This window comes from Anabas testudineus, chromosome 15 (genome assembly GCF_900324465.2).
Source record: "Anabas testudineus chromosome 15, fAnaTes1.2, whole genome shotgun sequence".
Lineage (NCBI taxonomy): Eukaryota > Metazoa > Chordata > Actinopteri > Anabantiformes > Anabantidae > Anabas > Anabas testudineus.
The window spans coordinates 7,898,720-7,914,054 of NC_046624.1; the positions used below are offsets into that span (position 1 = coordinate 7,898,720).

At 42.8% G+C, this 15,335-nt stretch overlaps 1 protein-coding gene across 2 annotated transcripts; it reads left to right on the top strand.

Annotated features, from left to right (window-relative positions):
* Positions 1-622: 622 nt before the first annotated feature.
* On the top strand, positions 623-8,783 carry LOC113159100 (zinc finger CCCH domain-containing protein 6). 2 transcript variants are annotated; one of them, XM_026355614.1, is made up of 12 exons: positions 623-1,078; positions 2,922-3,153; positions 3,289-3,411; positions 3,501-3,738; positions 3,864-4,006; positions 4,251-4,379; positions 4,491-4,605; positions 4,721-4,830; positions 4,917-5,149; positions 5,230-5,639; positions 5,732-5,926; positions 6,074-8,783. In XM_026355614.1, the coding sequence occupies exons 1-12, from the start codon at positions 993-995 to the stop codon at positions 7,555-7,557; spliced, it is 3,498 nt and encodes a 1,165-aa protein (XP_026211399.1). In that variant the 5' UTR covers positions 623-992; the 3' UTR covers positions 7,558-8,783. The 2 variants fall into 2 exon arrangements, with proteins under 2 accessions (XP_026211399.1, XP_026211400.1); XM_026355615.1 differs by having other exon boundaries at positions 623-876.
* Positions 8,784-15,335: the final 6,552 nt, after the last annotated feature.

Below are 15,335 nucleotides of genomic sequence, written 5' to 3' on the forward strand. Positions count from 1 at the left end.
TCACAACTTTTACAGCTTAACGTGAGGTGTATGTTCATCTCTAATGTCAGGTATGACAGGAGCCGTGCGGTCCACTGTTGGGTCACACTGTTCGTTAGATTAAAACAACAACATTTACATGTTTAATTAATATAAATTAACTTAATACACACGATCGGACGTGCATTGCGTTGCCAGATTACCGCACAAACAAAAACACGCATGGCTCGGGGTTTGATTTGTGGAGTGGCAGCGACACCTGGTGGTCAGAGGCGGGGCCGCCTACTGTTTGTTTGCGTGAGGGCGCGCGTGAACGTAAGCGTAAAAACGATCAAATATTTTATTTTATAATAAAAGGTTACAGACTGTTATTTTTGCCGGTGTTTGCCTTAAAAGGGGGTCGTTAACACGGGTGGTTATAACTGCGTAGTTATAAATTAAAACACCGACAGAGGACTAAAGTGAGCATCGTGGACGCTGCAATGTTGATTTCGAAAAATAATTGACATTGCATTTATCCAATAAGAACCTCAGGTGTTTTTTACCCGTGCCACGTTTGGCCAATTGCTGATGAGGATTTCATGCACCCAAGTTAGATCGATCCAGCTCCTAGTATAAATAGGCGGAGGGAGACACACTCGAGGTCTGTGCTGCAGAACTCAGAAGCCATTTTGAGATGATTTCCCTGTTGAGAAATCCCATGAAGATGCTGAAATCAACGAGCATGGTTACATTTCTGTCTGTTCCTCCCTCCGTGTCCTCTATCTCACCATGGCAGCTGTCAACCGACGGGACATTAGCAAAGCGGGGTATCAAGCTGTGCTCACAGAGTTAAAACGTCATTGATATGAAAGAGGAGAGTGTCTGTGCACTGTCTCTGTCGAGACATGTAACACCGTGAGTTTTTTCCAGTCTGAAATCTTCCAGCATCTCTCACAACCCAACGTCTCCTTGAGGGACTTGAGTTTAACTCACTCTTGTACCGGAGAGAAGGGAGGCAGATCCGTTTTCCAATGGTTTCTGTGAGCCTTGTTTCCAGCCCCCCAGCCCCTGTTCTTGACAAAAACATGACAGACTCTGAGCTTGCAGGGGAAGAAAGGTCGAGTAATGTTCTGATGCAATTCTTAATACGCTCATCTGTGCGTTTCAGTGCTGTGGGTCTACATGCTTGTGTTAATGTTTTTATTTTTTAGTTTTTTTCTTAACCATGAATTTGCGGGATATAGAGACATTTCCACGCTTTCCTCCCCCCGCCCCCTTTAAAACTCTTTGCATGCCTCTTTGGTGCAATTGTCCAAAAAAATGCCTAGATTTCCCATCACCGTGTCGACAAGACTCATGATTCATGATCATTTCCATGCAGAGCAGCAGGACCCCATGGATTGTGTTGTTGTGGTGCTGGGGGGGGGGGGGGGGGGGGGATTCATGGCTCCTTTGTTGCCATCTGCAGGAGGCTATGCAAATGACTGTGACGTAGGTGGCACGCCCATCCTCTTGCAGGCCTCCCCCTATTGGTCACCTGCCAGTACTGCAGAGACAGGGTTCACTCAGGGTGGATGTGTGTGCTGGTGCTGGGTTAGATGGGATATCAACATCACACACTACACCAGATCAGGGTTAGGTTTACAGTGTTTGATTGGGAAATAAGCTCAATCGCTTGCTTAACATTCCTCGCTCTGGCTATATGCTAATTTCTAGTTAGTCCACTGCTTGAACTAATTAAAATACTGTAGGTCATAGAAGTCATGCAGAAATCCAATAGGAACTTCAGTAATAGCTGTTGTGCTCAAAAAGGAGGTTTGGTTTTGCATGCACTTAAATAGAAGTAGATACGGTGCAATGTTTTTATACCACCCTAAACAGTATCCTAAATGTAGTGCTAGTAATAAGATTGGCCCTCGTGTGTATGTCAGATGAGAAATTAGTTTGCATAGGTGGAACATTTTCTCTAATCATATTCAAAATATTTCAGTTGTCAGTGTTTTTGTTTTGGCTTTTGAGGTGTCTGCTGTTTTAACTGGACTAAACATGAAGTTTAGGTATGGTATCATGGTAGGTTTGGCTGTGGAGGGTGTTAGGCTGTTATTGTCTTTGAAAACAGACCAGATCAGTTGGGGGGCACATTTTTCCCATTTCATGGTGTTGTTTTTGTTTCATGTTCCTTTTTAAAGCAGGTAACAATCCGTTTTATAAAAAGAATAACAAGACTGAACTTGTGATATATCATATTGTCATACAATGACAACATTTGACCTTTTTCTATAAAGAATGCCAAGATGGGAACTGTGATGTATGCAGTACTATATTTTTATACCTTACACAGAATGTAGTGTGCAATTCATGTAAATGTCTGAATCACTGCAGCTGGTCCAAGCATATTGTCATAAGCGCTTGCTTTTAACCAACAAAATTATTAGCAACCCCAATAACCAACCAAGCAATCATTAAAGCAGATACTGTACAATTGATCTTTACTGTCCTTGTCTGAAATGTTCAGTCTTGTCTCCACCGTGTTTCAGCACCTGTGCAGACGCACATGGGTTGAAGCTGCTGCAACTAATAGACAGAAACACCCAGAATCTTCCAAAATGATGCTTTTGGTGTTATCATGAAAATACCAGACATTTAACATTAAGTATTATATATAATAGATTCATGGAGAATTAAAAACTTAACCTTGAACTAATATCAGGATGTTTTCAGTACAGGAAAGACTTTTGGACACTGTCTGGCTTAAAATGTGGCACTTCCAATTATAGCATCCATTCTATACTCACATATAGCAAGAGGAATTATTAGTACTATTCTTAAGATAATTCTTTTTAAATTCTCTATTTACTCATTAGTTGTTTTATTTATATTAAATATCTGACCATGACAGAGAGCACTATTTGAAGTGACAAAGTTACACTGATTGTGCTGACTGTTTTTCTCTATTTTAGAGAGGATGGCGAATTGGAGGACGGAGAAATAGATGACGAAGGGATTGGAATTGAGGAGGAAAACAAAGAAGCCCCAGAGGTGAATGAAGACAAAGAGAAAGAAAAGGAAAAGGAGAAAGAAAGAGAGAAAACTAAAGATAAAGAAGAAAAGACTCACAGGCACTCCAGGAAAAGATACAAAAAGGCCAGAGAGAAGAGGAGATCTAAAAGGAGGAGACGTGACAGACAGAAAGTAAATTGCTACTATAGGTGTTATTACAAACTAATATCTCATACTGCTTCAGCAATTAGGGCATTAATGTGAACAGCTAATGTAAAACTCACTTTAATAATATGTGTTTCTTTGTTCCCTCTGCCCTTTCCTCAGCACCATTCCCCCTCCAGCAGCTCCACTTCTGACAGTTACGACTCAGACTACGGCAAACCAGAAAGACCCAAGAGCAGGAAGAGCCAGGGATCCAGTCGCGAGTCTGATTGCCAGACCTCTCAGGTGATTACATCACAGCCGGCATGCTGATGCTTAATATTCCTATTAATATTTGGGTGTGACATTTTTCTATTTGACTGTGGACTTTTCAGCACGGAAGGGATTCGAAGGGCGGCCATGGTAACTCACAGAAGTCCCCGCCGCATAAGAGCAGTGACTTTGACAAATACAGCGACTACAGTGATGACAAGTATGATTACGACGAAGAAGAGGATGATTACGATGATGACATGTCTGAGTATCAGTCAACCTCCCCAAGTCAGGGAAAGGGCCGCCATGCTAAAGACCAGATGAAGAGAGGAAGCATGAGGGGGATGAAACAACAGCAGTGTATGAAAATGTTCAGATACATTTTTAAATAAGCTGATACAGTGAATGATAAACAATGAGACACAGTATCAGTATCATGTAACACATGAGTATCATGAATGCAGTGTTTGATCATTCGTTTTCAGTTGGGCAGAGGGGAAGAGGTAGAGGCAGTGGACCAGGAAGGGGACGCGGAATGCTTAACAAATACAAGAAGCTCAAGGGCAAACCGTGGGGAGGACGTGGACGAGGTCGAGGTGGAGACCAGGGCATGGATGACACAGCACTGGTAAATATGGCCCTGTAACAATCAGTCTGATGTTTCCATATTATGTTAGTAATTATGGTAAACACAGGCTCTCCCTATGTTAATGGTCAAATCGTGGGTTGAACTGACAACCCTATTAATAAACTGTATAAAATAAATTATTATATCTGTATTACAAAAGGGTAATTTACATTTTTATTCACAAAAAATTGAACAAAATTAATAGTGTGTAGTAACTTATTAGTTAAATTATTTTGTGTCACAGGAAGGAAAAAATTCTTCCGGTTTTCAGAAGAAACGGCCAATTATGAGCAAGGAGTTTATCAATCAGCACACAGTCGAACATAATGGTAGATACATCTGCAAGTATTTTCTAGAAGGCCGATGCATCAAGGTACAGTAAACATAGTGTTCTTTTCCAAAACAACATAAGCACGTGTACACGAATATATTTGAAAACCTTCCTACTATTATAATTAATATTTATAATTTTGTGTTCTTCCAGGGGGAACAGTGCAAGTTTGAACACGAGCTTGTCATACCAGATAAGAAAAAGGAACTTTGTAAATTTTACCTCCAAGGATACTGCAGTAAAGGAGAAAATTGCATTTACATGCACAATATCCTTCACTAATGACAAGTGCGGTTAATTACATTTGTGTCATTGCATCACATAATTAACCGGATTCTCATTAAACTTTTTAATTAATTCTGTTCTTTAACCTGTGACTGCACATGAATACCCATGCAAGTTCTTTCATACTGGAGCGAAATGTTATCAAGGAGACAACTGCAAGTTCTCCCATGAGGCTCTGACTGACGTGACCAAAGAGCTGCTTGATAAGGTAAGGCAAAAAGAAATAGGGGGGTTTGATTTTTACTGCCAATGATTAACGATTGTATTGTTTACCCTTTCTGACTTAATTGTCAGATAATTAACACTGAAGAGGAGAACGCTCGTGAAGATGAGTTGGAGCTGGAGGACTTGAGAAAGCAGGGTATCTCCCCACTTCCAAAGCCTCCACCTGGGGTGGGGTTGCTGCCCACTCCTGGTCAGAGCAGTCCTACAGATGGAGCCTGTGGCCAGGCGGGAAAGAAGATCCCCTCTCTGTTTGAAATCAAGGTCCAGCCTACTGTAGACTTGGCACAAAAAATTGGTCTGGGGTAAGCTAATTGATCCGTAATATAAGTCTAAAAAGTTCTTGAAGCTCGTTCGCAGCCTAACTTTCCGTTTTATTTTTCAGTGGATCCAACTTCTCACAGAATCAAGGTGAAGGCACCAATCAGTTTAGCGGAGGCTCAGAGGAGATGCAGAGTGGAGGTATGATGGCTTCAGGCCCTTCTGCTCCTTCTGTTCCTCCACCTGAATCACCAGGTCCCATGGGTCACCCGACTGGACCACCCATGCCACAGAGCCCACCAGGACAGCACCCACCACACGGATTTCCAATGCAGCCATCAGTCCCCTCTGGTCAAGCCTTTCATGGAAACCGACCTAATATTAACCCTCAGATGAACATGCAGAGGCCTCCATTCCCTCCTATACCAGATCTACAGATGCTGCAAAGTATTTTCCCTTTTCCATCGTTGGGCCAGAACCCAGTGGAGTTCTTCAGCAGCTACCTGAGAAACCAGGCTGTAGGTCAACAGGGAGGTCAGTATGACAGTCATTCACTTATACAGTAGGTTAAGCAGCTTCTAACCTTTGCTGAACTTGCAAAATGTTTTATTTTTATTTTTATGTAGTAGACCCTGGTGCAGCTTTCGTACAGAACCTCCAGCAGCACATGGGTGCAGAGTCACAGTTGCAGTCTTTACCACCAGCAGTACAGAAAGCCATATTTTTACACCTGACACAGCAGCAGCAGCAACAAGAGTCACAGCCACAGGGCAGTGAGCCACAGAGGACGGACAGCCAGGATGATACCAACGCAAACAGAGGTAAGAGCCAAAGTGGAAGAAGCCAATTTGCTAAAGTAATAAAAAGTCCAGTAAATCCCAGATTGTTCTCAGAAATGAACTGAATGTGTGAATGTGAATTATCCAGAGTGCTCAGAGGAAACAAAATGATTTGATCTGTTTTTACAGATGAAACTACAAACTGGTATTCGAGCGATGAGGAAGATGGGAGCTGCGTTGCGTCTATCCTTAAATCTCTAAAGAAGCAGAGTGAGAAGCAGCAATCCCATACTAGCATCCCCCAGGCTTCTCCTGTGGCTCCACCACTGGGTGACCCAAGGCTTGTGAAGGAAAGGGCCCTGACCAGTGAACCACGCGTGAAGACAGATCCTCGACACCGACCCACAGATGTGAAAAAGGATGCAGATGCAGCTGCAGATCCACGGCTCTCCAGAGACCCCAGGAAGATGAGACCAGTGGAGGCAAATTCCTCTCGCCAGCAGACCCACCCTGTTCCTCAGAAAGCTCCTGCAGGAGAGGAGGATGATGAAGGAGAGAGGGAGCTCCGAGACAGAGCTGTTCTCATTCCACTAGATGCCAGTCCCAGCACGGTGCTGCGGGATCCTCGGTGCCAGTTAAAGCAGTTTAGTCACATTCGTGTGGACATTCTCCTCCAGCGACCTGCCTTTGCTCAAACAGTGGTTTGGGCTCCTGAGGACCTCATCCCGTCCCTGGTGCCCAAACAGGAACACTCTATCAACCTGCCCCTTCCGCCTCTAATTGCAGATGCTCAGATGAACCGAACAAACCTGCCCGACCACCCCCCCGTCTCCAGCCCCCCGCCTTCTGACCCCAGACTGGCAGCTGCACGTTTGAAGGAACGTATGAGTCGTCTGACCTCTGGATCTCTAGAGTCTCGACCCCCCACTGACAGACCTGTGGATCCTCGCCAGCAAAAGTCTCTGGACCCCAGGCTCAAGCGTGCAGGAAGTCTGGACTCCAAGCTGCTGGGTCAGAAAGAGCTCTCCTCTGGGACTGGAGTTGTTGACCCAAGACTACAGAAGGCCAGCTCGTCTTCTCATTCTACCCGAGCAAAGCCAGAGCCTGAGAGGCTGCCGCCATACGCCCCTCGTCTGGCATCATCTGGTGGAGGGCTGGAGAGCCCCACTACTATTCTTGGGGGCATCAGTCTGTACGATCCTCGAACTCAAGTAGAACAGGGTCCGAAGGAGCAAGGAGAGCCTCCTAAAAAGGTGGGGATTCTGAAGCACCCTGGTAAGAAAGACAACACTCCGCCACCATCACTCTCACCGACCCAACAAAGTGGCTCTTTCGAAGAAGCCAAAAGCACAGACGTCTGCTCAGATCAGCCTCCACGCCCTAGTTCTCCCACAGTGCCTCCCGCCTCACCTATCAAACCGCCTGCAGTTCACAATCTCCCCATCCAGGCACTGGCCGGGTTAATACGACCCCAGTACACTGACCCCAGACAGGCCAAAATGGGAGTCCAGGGCTCTACAGGAGCACAAGAAGACGCAGAGGAAAAGAAGGAGCAGGAGGAGGCCATGGAGGAGGAACCAAAACAGGAGGATCCAGAAGAGGAGGCAGATGATAGGACACTTAAAGACGTGTTCAAGACTTTTGATCCCACTGCTTCCCCTTTCTTTCAGTAGACAACTCCCGTGGGAAAATACAAAAAAGGTTATAGAGTTGTCTATTGGTGTCTGTTAATCTTTATTTAGCTTCACATGAGTCTATTTATTTCTGTGTGTAAATGATCCTGTATAGAATCACATATAACTACTAATACACCACAGATTGGTCAGTATAGAATGAAGATAAAGAGGTTGGATGGATGAATAGTTAACACATATGCACATATAATAACGCAGTGTGGTGTTAAGATCCTCCGTCATTGTGTCCTTTATGTTAATGTTCTAAACAATCAGAAAGAACATTTACTATTTATGTTATTTGCTATAACTCTTGGTTCATCCCAGCTATTACGGCCTCTTGACCTAATCACACCAACAATTGTAAGAATGCCCTTTAGAGTTTCTGTATTTACATGTAAGAGATCTTTATGTTTATACTCACTTTTATATTAAGGAATTTTTTTAATACAGTCCACAGATGTCTTCTCAAACATTTTTACCACACCGTGATAGGAGTCTGTGATTCGTCAACAGCAGTTGCTTGCCTCAAGTTCTTTGCCTCAAGTGCATGAAGCAATTATTTACAGCTGTTTCCTTTTACATGTTTTAAAACTCTGTGCAATATAGCACAGTTGACTGCTTATTTGAGAATTAACAGTGTTCTGCAACACGTCAGCTGTTCGGATTTAAGTTTTGTACTTTGGACTAATTTATTTTTAAGTAGCCTAAATAATTGGATGTTCCTATTGTAATTGCAGTAATAGCAGTAATAACAATCACCACGACTTGCTTGTAATTAGCTTTTAAATTTGTCTGTTTGCTTTCGAGACAGATGTTCAGAATAAGAACCCTGGTCTATCATATAAAAAGGACACCATCTGGTAGTGTTACAAGTGGACATTTATGACTGCTTTTGCTGCAGAATTGTGTTGTAGGCCTAAGGTGGTGTATTGCTTAGCAGTTTGTTTTAATAGACAATTTTGTGTCTTTAAGGTGAGTTACTCTTTTCTGACTGAAATTAAGCTATTTAGTTTTTTTTTATTAATTTCATAAGTCACTGTAAATGCTTATTTTGTATCACATGTACAGTGGGTTTTTGAGTGTCATATATTTTTTTTCCCGTCAGTATGGTGGTTATGGTTGTAATACTGTATGACATTTTAATAACATATGCCCGTCACATTTCTGTGATTTTATTATGAATATGTGAAATAAAAAGCGAACATCAGCAATTTTATTTCAGAATCAAACACAATAGGTTATGTCTCATTTTACTGTATGTATCCAGTATAACAGTAAAAGACTTTGCGTCATCCAAACTGCTGAAGGTCTTGAAGGTCAAGGGTTTAGTAGGCTGCACATCTAGAAGTGTGAAGCGGCTACTTGTAGCTGTCGTGCGCCTTAACTGGTGCAGCAAGACTGGGTGCTGCAGGGTGCGATGACGTCTTTCTCAAACCCAGCTCATCTGTCTCAGGGTTAGACGTCTGCTGGGCTCGATGGATCTCCAGCTTCCTCTTCCACTGGAAACACAAAGCTGTGGCCTCTGCACCATCTGAGTTTGGCTCAGGCTGCTTCAAACCCTGAAATACATTCAAACGTATAATAGATCATTTGAGCTGTATCTTATGAAGAATTACAGACTTGTTACTATAAAGTATATTTATCATGTTAGAGTTACTGTGATGCAGGCTGTCTCCGCAGCATGAACCCCACACAGGACCGTTTGGAGAAGATTCTGTGCATTCTTCACAAGGATCTCATCAGATGATTTGCACCCAGGTGTCACAGCATTGACACTAAGAAAACAGTGAAAGAACTTCATTGCTTTACACTTTTTAAATATAATCCTATATCCTTATTCTTAGTCTGATGTGTAAGCTGTACTGACCTGGAGATAATGTTGAGCTGGTTGGTGATTGTGAGGATCTGCTCAAAAATGAGGGACAGTTCAACTGTACACTGTTTATCCAGGCAGTGGTTGGCAATAACTCTGATGAACTGTGTCACTGACTGGCAGTTTGAGATCACGTCTTTGGCTGCAGTGACAAATGCCTCTTTATTCTGAAGAAATAAATAAATAAACATATTATTATATTATATTAATATACAATTTTGTGCATGCAAATGTCAACATGGAGGTAGAAAAGTGACCCCTGGTGGCCCTTACCAGTATTGGGCCTTTCTTCCTTAAGTACTGAGTCATGTAACATATTGTGTCAGCCATCTTCCTGGTCACCTGGACAATTCTGTTGTCTTTGGGATCCCAGCTGTTACTCTCCCGCTTTAGGTAAAGTGAGGTGTAGGTCAGTGAAGAAGCTTCTTTGTATGCATTAGACCCAGCATCATCCTGTAGAGAAAAATAGGGACGTGAATGATGACATGGAGGAATCATTGTAGATCTGTAAAATCTTGACAACCATGACATACTAACATCTGGTTCCATGTTTCCACGTTCATTTTGTGCCACAGCCGCCATGTTCACTTTTGGTTCTGCAGCCTCTATGATTTCAGTATCACCTTTATGCCAGGACATCGCTGTTATTTCAGAGGGAAATTCCATTTCTTTCTCTTTAAATGTCACTGTAGCCACCACTGTAATACCCTCAGGTGTTCTCCCTTGTAGACCGACTCTGATGTTCTCTTTAGCCTCCTGGTGAATCCCATCTTGCTTTCTGATCTCCTCCACCACATAGTGTGCTTTTGCTGACCAGCACTGTATGTGCACGTCCAGACTGAGCGTGTCACAAATGTAGTGAGTCTCTACCATGAGCCTCGCCCTGCTGATTATATCTGAGATCTGAAAAGACAGGTGATCGTTGATAGACCTCAGATTAGAACGCGCACGTGGGTCACGGATGTAGTTCAGGCAGTCGTCGACTCTCTTTGTTGCAGATTTTACATTTTCAAAAAGTGTTTGTGCTGCGTTTTGGAATCTTTGCTCTGAATCTTCTACATTTTTCTCTCTGAAGTTTTCAGCAGCACAACGAGCAATACTGACAATATCTTGAAGTGCTTTGTCATAATCCTTATTTATTTTGCTTAAATGACCAGAAAGCACTCTTATTTTAATCAGAAGATGTCTCTGAAGGAATTCTGACTTTGCAAGTTGCGTCACAGATGAGGTTTTGTCAAGCTCTTCTGCAGCTTTAAGATAGGCATCAGTCAGTGTTTTCAGCTCATCCTGGTATCCCGTTAACTGTTTTGATTTGTAAGCGCTTTTGCAATTTAGGCTTGTGAGCCTTGCTGCCTCTTGGATTCGAAGTGAGTTCTCGGACAACGCTGACAGTTGTTTCTGAGGGCTCAAATGATGAATTGCTGTTGATGTTCCTAAAATCTTATCCAGTGAACATAGCAAAATCTGAACAGACAGGCCCCAAAGCATACACAGACCCTCAAGTTGATCGACCTGTCCTCCGAGTGAGGTGGAGAACTCAACCAGATACTTTGTGCTGTTCTGGGCTTTGTTGAGCTTGTTGTGTAAAACGCTGAACGTTTCTTGACCGTCACTTGGTAACGTCAAATCAGACGCTGTCAAGAGCTGCACCACATCGGCACATAACGCCATTATTTCATTTAGCTGTTGAGTAACAGTGGCTGCCTTTGTTGGCAGATTTCCTCGCAGCTCTGTGTAAACAGCATGGTACCATGTTCCAACTACAGGTAGTAAAACCCTTCGTATGTTGTTAATAAGGTCAGAAAACTGTGTGCTGTATTTATAGATGGCCTCTGTGCTCTTTGCTGAGCTCATCGCTGTCTCCTGAGCTGTCTGAACGAGCAGCGGAGTCAGTGACACCAGCTCCGTTCTGAAACCTTCCAATGTCTGACCATCAACTGCATCAACAATGGCTAAAGCTTCCTTTGTAGCGTGAGCGTAACAGTTTGCCAGCTCAAGAACACCAGTGCAGGCCTGGTTGAGCACTGTCACATCTTTCCCTTTAGTCACAGTCACAACTTCATACAGGAGAGGTAAAAGGTCAAATTCAAGGGGCTTGTGGATCAGTTGAGGCGCAGCGGGGACAGGTGGGATGTTTAAATCATTGCTGTCATATTTATGAGCCAGTTCCGCTTCTATGATTTTCTCATCTGAATGTTCCTTCTCATGTTCAGTATGGGAATCCCTCTCCATAACGTCCAAAACCGGAGAATCAGAGCCTTTTATCATATGATCCTGGTTCAGTTCACAGGTGTCTTTGAGTGGCCAACGTGGCTGTGAGGTTTCAGGCTGACGTGCCCCCTCTCGCAGAGGGCTCAGAAGATGTGGGTGCTGATGCCCATCTAGCCCCTCTCTTAGCACTTTGAAATGGCGAATAACAGTGGTCACATTGTCCGAAAATGTAGAATATACCTCTACATTCAGATTGGACCCTGAAAGCATGTCTCTAATGGACTCACACACCTTGGTCTGAGAGGAGTGAACCTGTTTGAGCAGCACCAGGAGTCCATTCCTGTAGACGGGGTTATCGCTTCTGTCCACGTGCCTCCTCACTGAGTGAATCATCAGCTTCATGTGACAAATAAGGTTTGTTCCATGTTCGAGAAACAGTTTATAGCTCTGCTCTCTATATGCTGCATCACATCCGTGTCGGTCATAGATAATCTCATTAATAGCAATACTGGTGAACTCCCTCACATCCGTGACATCACTGAGAGCGTCCTGAAGCTGACTGGTCTCCTCCTCCCATTTCAGACACAGTTCATGAAGCTTTTGAACAGTTTGGACTGAATTATCTGCCAGTTCTAGCGAAAGAGCTGCGATTTGACCTCTCAGTCTTGTAAGGCACGCCCGCGAGTTCTCCACGCTCTCCAAGCTCTTTGCGTCAACAGCCATAGCTGAGACAAAATGTGCAACTTGGGTTATTCTGTCAGTGGACGATATGAAATCCTCAACTAGTGGCTGAATAAAGATCAGATCCATCTCGGTGGAGGAATCTGAAGCCTGGATCTGTCTTGTTACACGTAGAAGTTCTTCAAATGTAGACGACGCTGTAAGAAATGTGTCCAAGACTTCATAAAGAACAGTTGTCATCAAGGTTTTGTCAAGCATTTGTATTTGCTGCACCAACACTGTGCAGTTTTTCTCAAGGCTCTCCTGAGAGTGGTCAGGATCTACGGAGGACTTTAAAATCGTTCTTATTTCTGACCAGAACTGCAGGATGTAACGACAATGACCTACCACCCTTTGCTGAAACTCTCTACGAGAGGTGTTTGCCGTAGCCATACAGTGGAACACAAGATCTCTCACCAAGATATCAAAGCTACTGCATTGGAGCGAGCTAGTGGAGAAACATGTTAGTAGTTTCAACAAACTGTTCCTCCTCTCTGTGTAATACCCACAAGGACCCAGTGATCCAGGGTGGCATTCACTTTTCAGTGTTCTAACAATGTCACTCACTGTACTCTGTACTTTGTCCAGAATGTATGTCTTCGCTGCCTGAGCCTGCTCACTTGTAGGGTGTTTGATGGTTGTGCACATGGCAGTGTGCAGCATGGAGACGCACCTCCTCAGGGTCTCTAAAGAATCAAGAAGATGTTCTGTTTGTGTGGGATCCTGTAAAGAGTTTGCTCTCTCCACTGTCAGACCGTGGAGGACAAGCAGAGCCTCAGAAAACACCTGGAAAGATTTGAGCAGAGATTTGATATCTGAGGAGGAGCCAAGGTCCGAGAGGAACTCCAAAACCTGATCAGCAGCAGATACAACTCTTCTTACGGTCGCGTAATCATCCACTAACAGAACCTAGGAACAGAGATACAGACACAAACATTATTGATTATTGCTGCTGAACATTTATGCTCTTTATAAAATGTCAAGTCGCACTATTTGGTCTCTGGTTTTGATTATATCTGAAATGTCTTACCAACTTTTCTCCTACATTTCTGACTTTTAATAAAAAGCCTTGACATCTCTTGCATGAAATAATGAAACTAAGAGTAACCTGCCTCATAGAGGATCATATATTACCAACAAGATGATGAACTGCTGGAAGTACTCAGCGTTTTCCAGAAGTTAGTCTGTTTGGAAGACTCTCTATAATCTTAAACATCTTTGTTTTTGGTCTATCATCTGCTGAGATTAATTACCTCCAGCTAATATTTAAATACTTCTGAAAGTCAAAAAATTTGAAGTCAATACTTGCAACACCTGCAAAACTTGAAAAAGCCCCACAGAGCTGCTAGCACTGTTGATTATGTTATAAAAACACAGTTGTTGTAAAAACACAGCTTTTGGCTGTATTTTTGTGCTTGCATGGTCATATTAAATATTATATAGCCAGGCAACAATGTCAGGATAATTTAAACTGTTACATGCAACAACACTGGAGATTTAGGCCAAAGACCATGAGTGAATTGCTGAGATATTTCAGGTGTAAGATTTACAGCAACTATCGTCAGTCTGTTGTTGTATTTCCATTTAAGGTAATTTTAGCTGCATAAGAAGCATATGCAGCTGTTTAAAATGAATCTGCTGGAAGCTGTTAGTGCATCGAATCCATCACTATCTGGCTTTGTACATCATTCCTTTCATTCTATGGCTTCTTCTTTTTTTTTTATCATGCATGGTTTATTTTTAAAATGCATTTGAAGACACCAGAAAACATATACTTTACTTTGACTACTCCCAGGAAGACGTTTTGTGTAGCAGTGATGAGTTCCTCTCTGTGTTCAGCCGTACTGGGCTGGATGCTAAGTTTCTGTGCAGCCAGCAGCACATGTTGTCCAGACACACTGACTGAATCTAATAGGGACGACATTTCCATGTGCAGAATTTCATCCTCTGTCTCCCCTATTTGCCTGAAAGAAAAGAACCTGGTATTTATCAAATGAGACCACAGGTTGACTGTTGCACCTGCAGTCCTTTACAATAAAGTCCTATTATTTTCCTCTGTGTATGTCACACTATACATACCTGGAGGCCACTGCTGCCATGTTCTCAGTAGCTTTAGCCACAGCCTGAGCTGCCACCTCCAGCTGACTGAACTGTTCAGGTTCGTCTGCACCGTCACACAGTAGCACCAAGTGACACAAATGACTAGCAATTGGTGCAACTACCTGCTCAACTGCTGCAGTCCTAATTAACCCATAATCAAATAGAGAGGACATTGTCAACAAAGCAACTCTGAAAATAAAGAGTAAAACAAGAGCAGCTCAATTCATTGTAGTGTTCCTGCTGTATGTAGTGTAGAAGCTAAATGAATAATTCATTGTTCTCTGCAGAGGAGCTTCTGCTTGCTGACAGTGTTTCATAGCAACCAGCCTCACTTGGTCAAGGAAACATAACCTCATCAGGTTTAGAATAATTAGATGCCCTTTTTTCCTCGACATATTGTTGTGTACTGTATGCAAACCTGCAAAATGTTATCCCACCAGCAGTACAAACCCATGCATAATGTATCCATAATGACATAATAGTGAAAGCATAAAATGGTCACATTTGAGAAATGAATGTTGCATTTTTGCTTCATGAATGAAAAATTCAAAAATAATTTCACAGATAAATTTTCTACTGATTATTGACTGTTTTGCTTCTGGTTTATTCATATGTGATGTATAAAAGTATTGATAAATTAACTGCTTGGATTAATAATGTTTTTACACATAAACACCTAAATAAGCATTAGTGCCAACACTATTATAGTGAATATAAGATCCTAAAAAAACATGGGTGTTTTTCCATTCTTCCTGTATTCGCCTGCATTTTTAGGGTGAAGCAGCCAGCAGAGAGCACCACACACCATCAGAAAGAGACCTGACCACCAACCACACTGGACTCAAAGTGACAAAAACAACATACAGAGCCA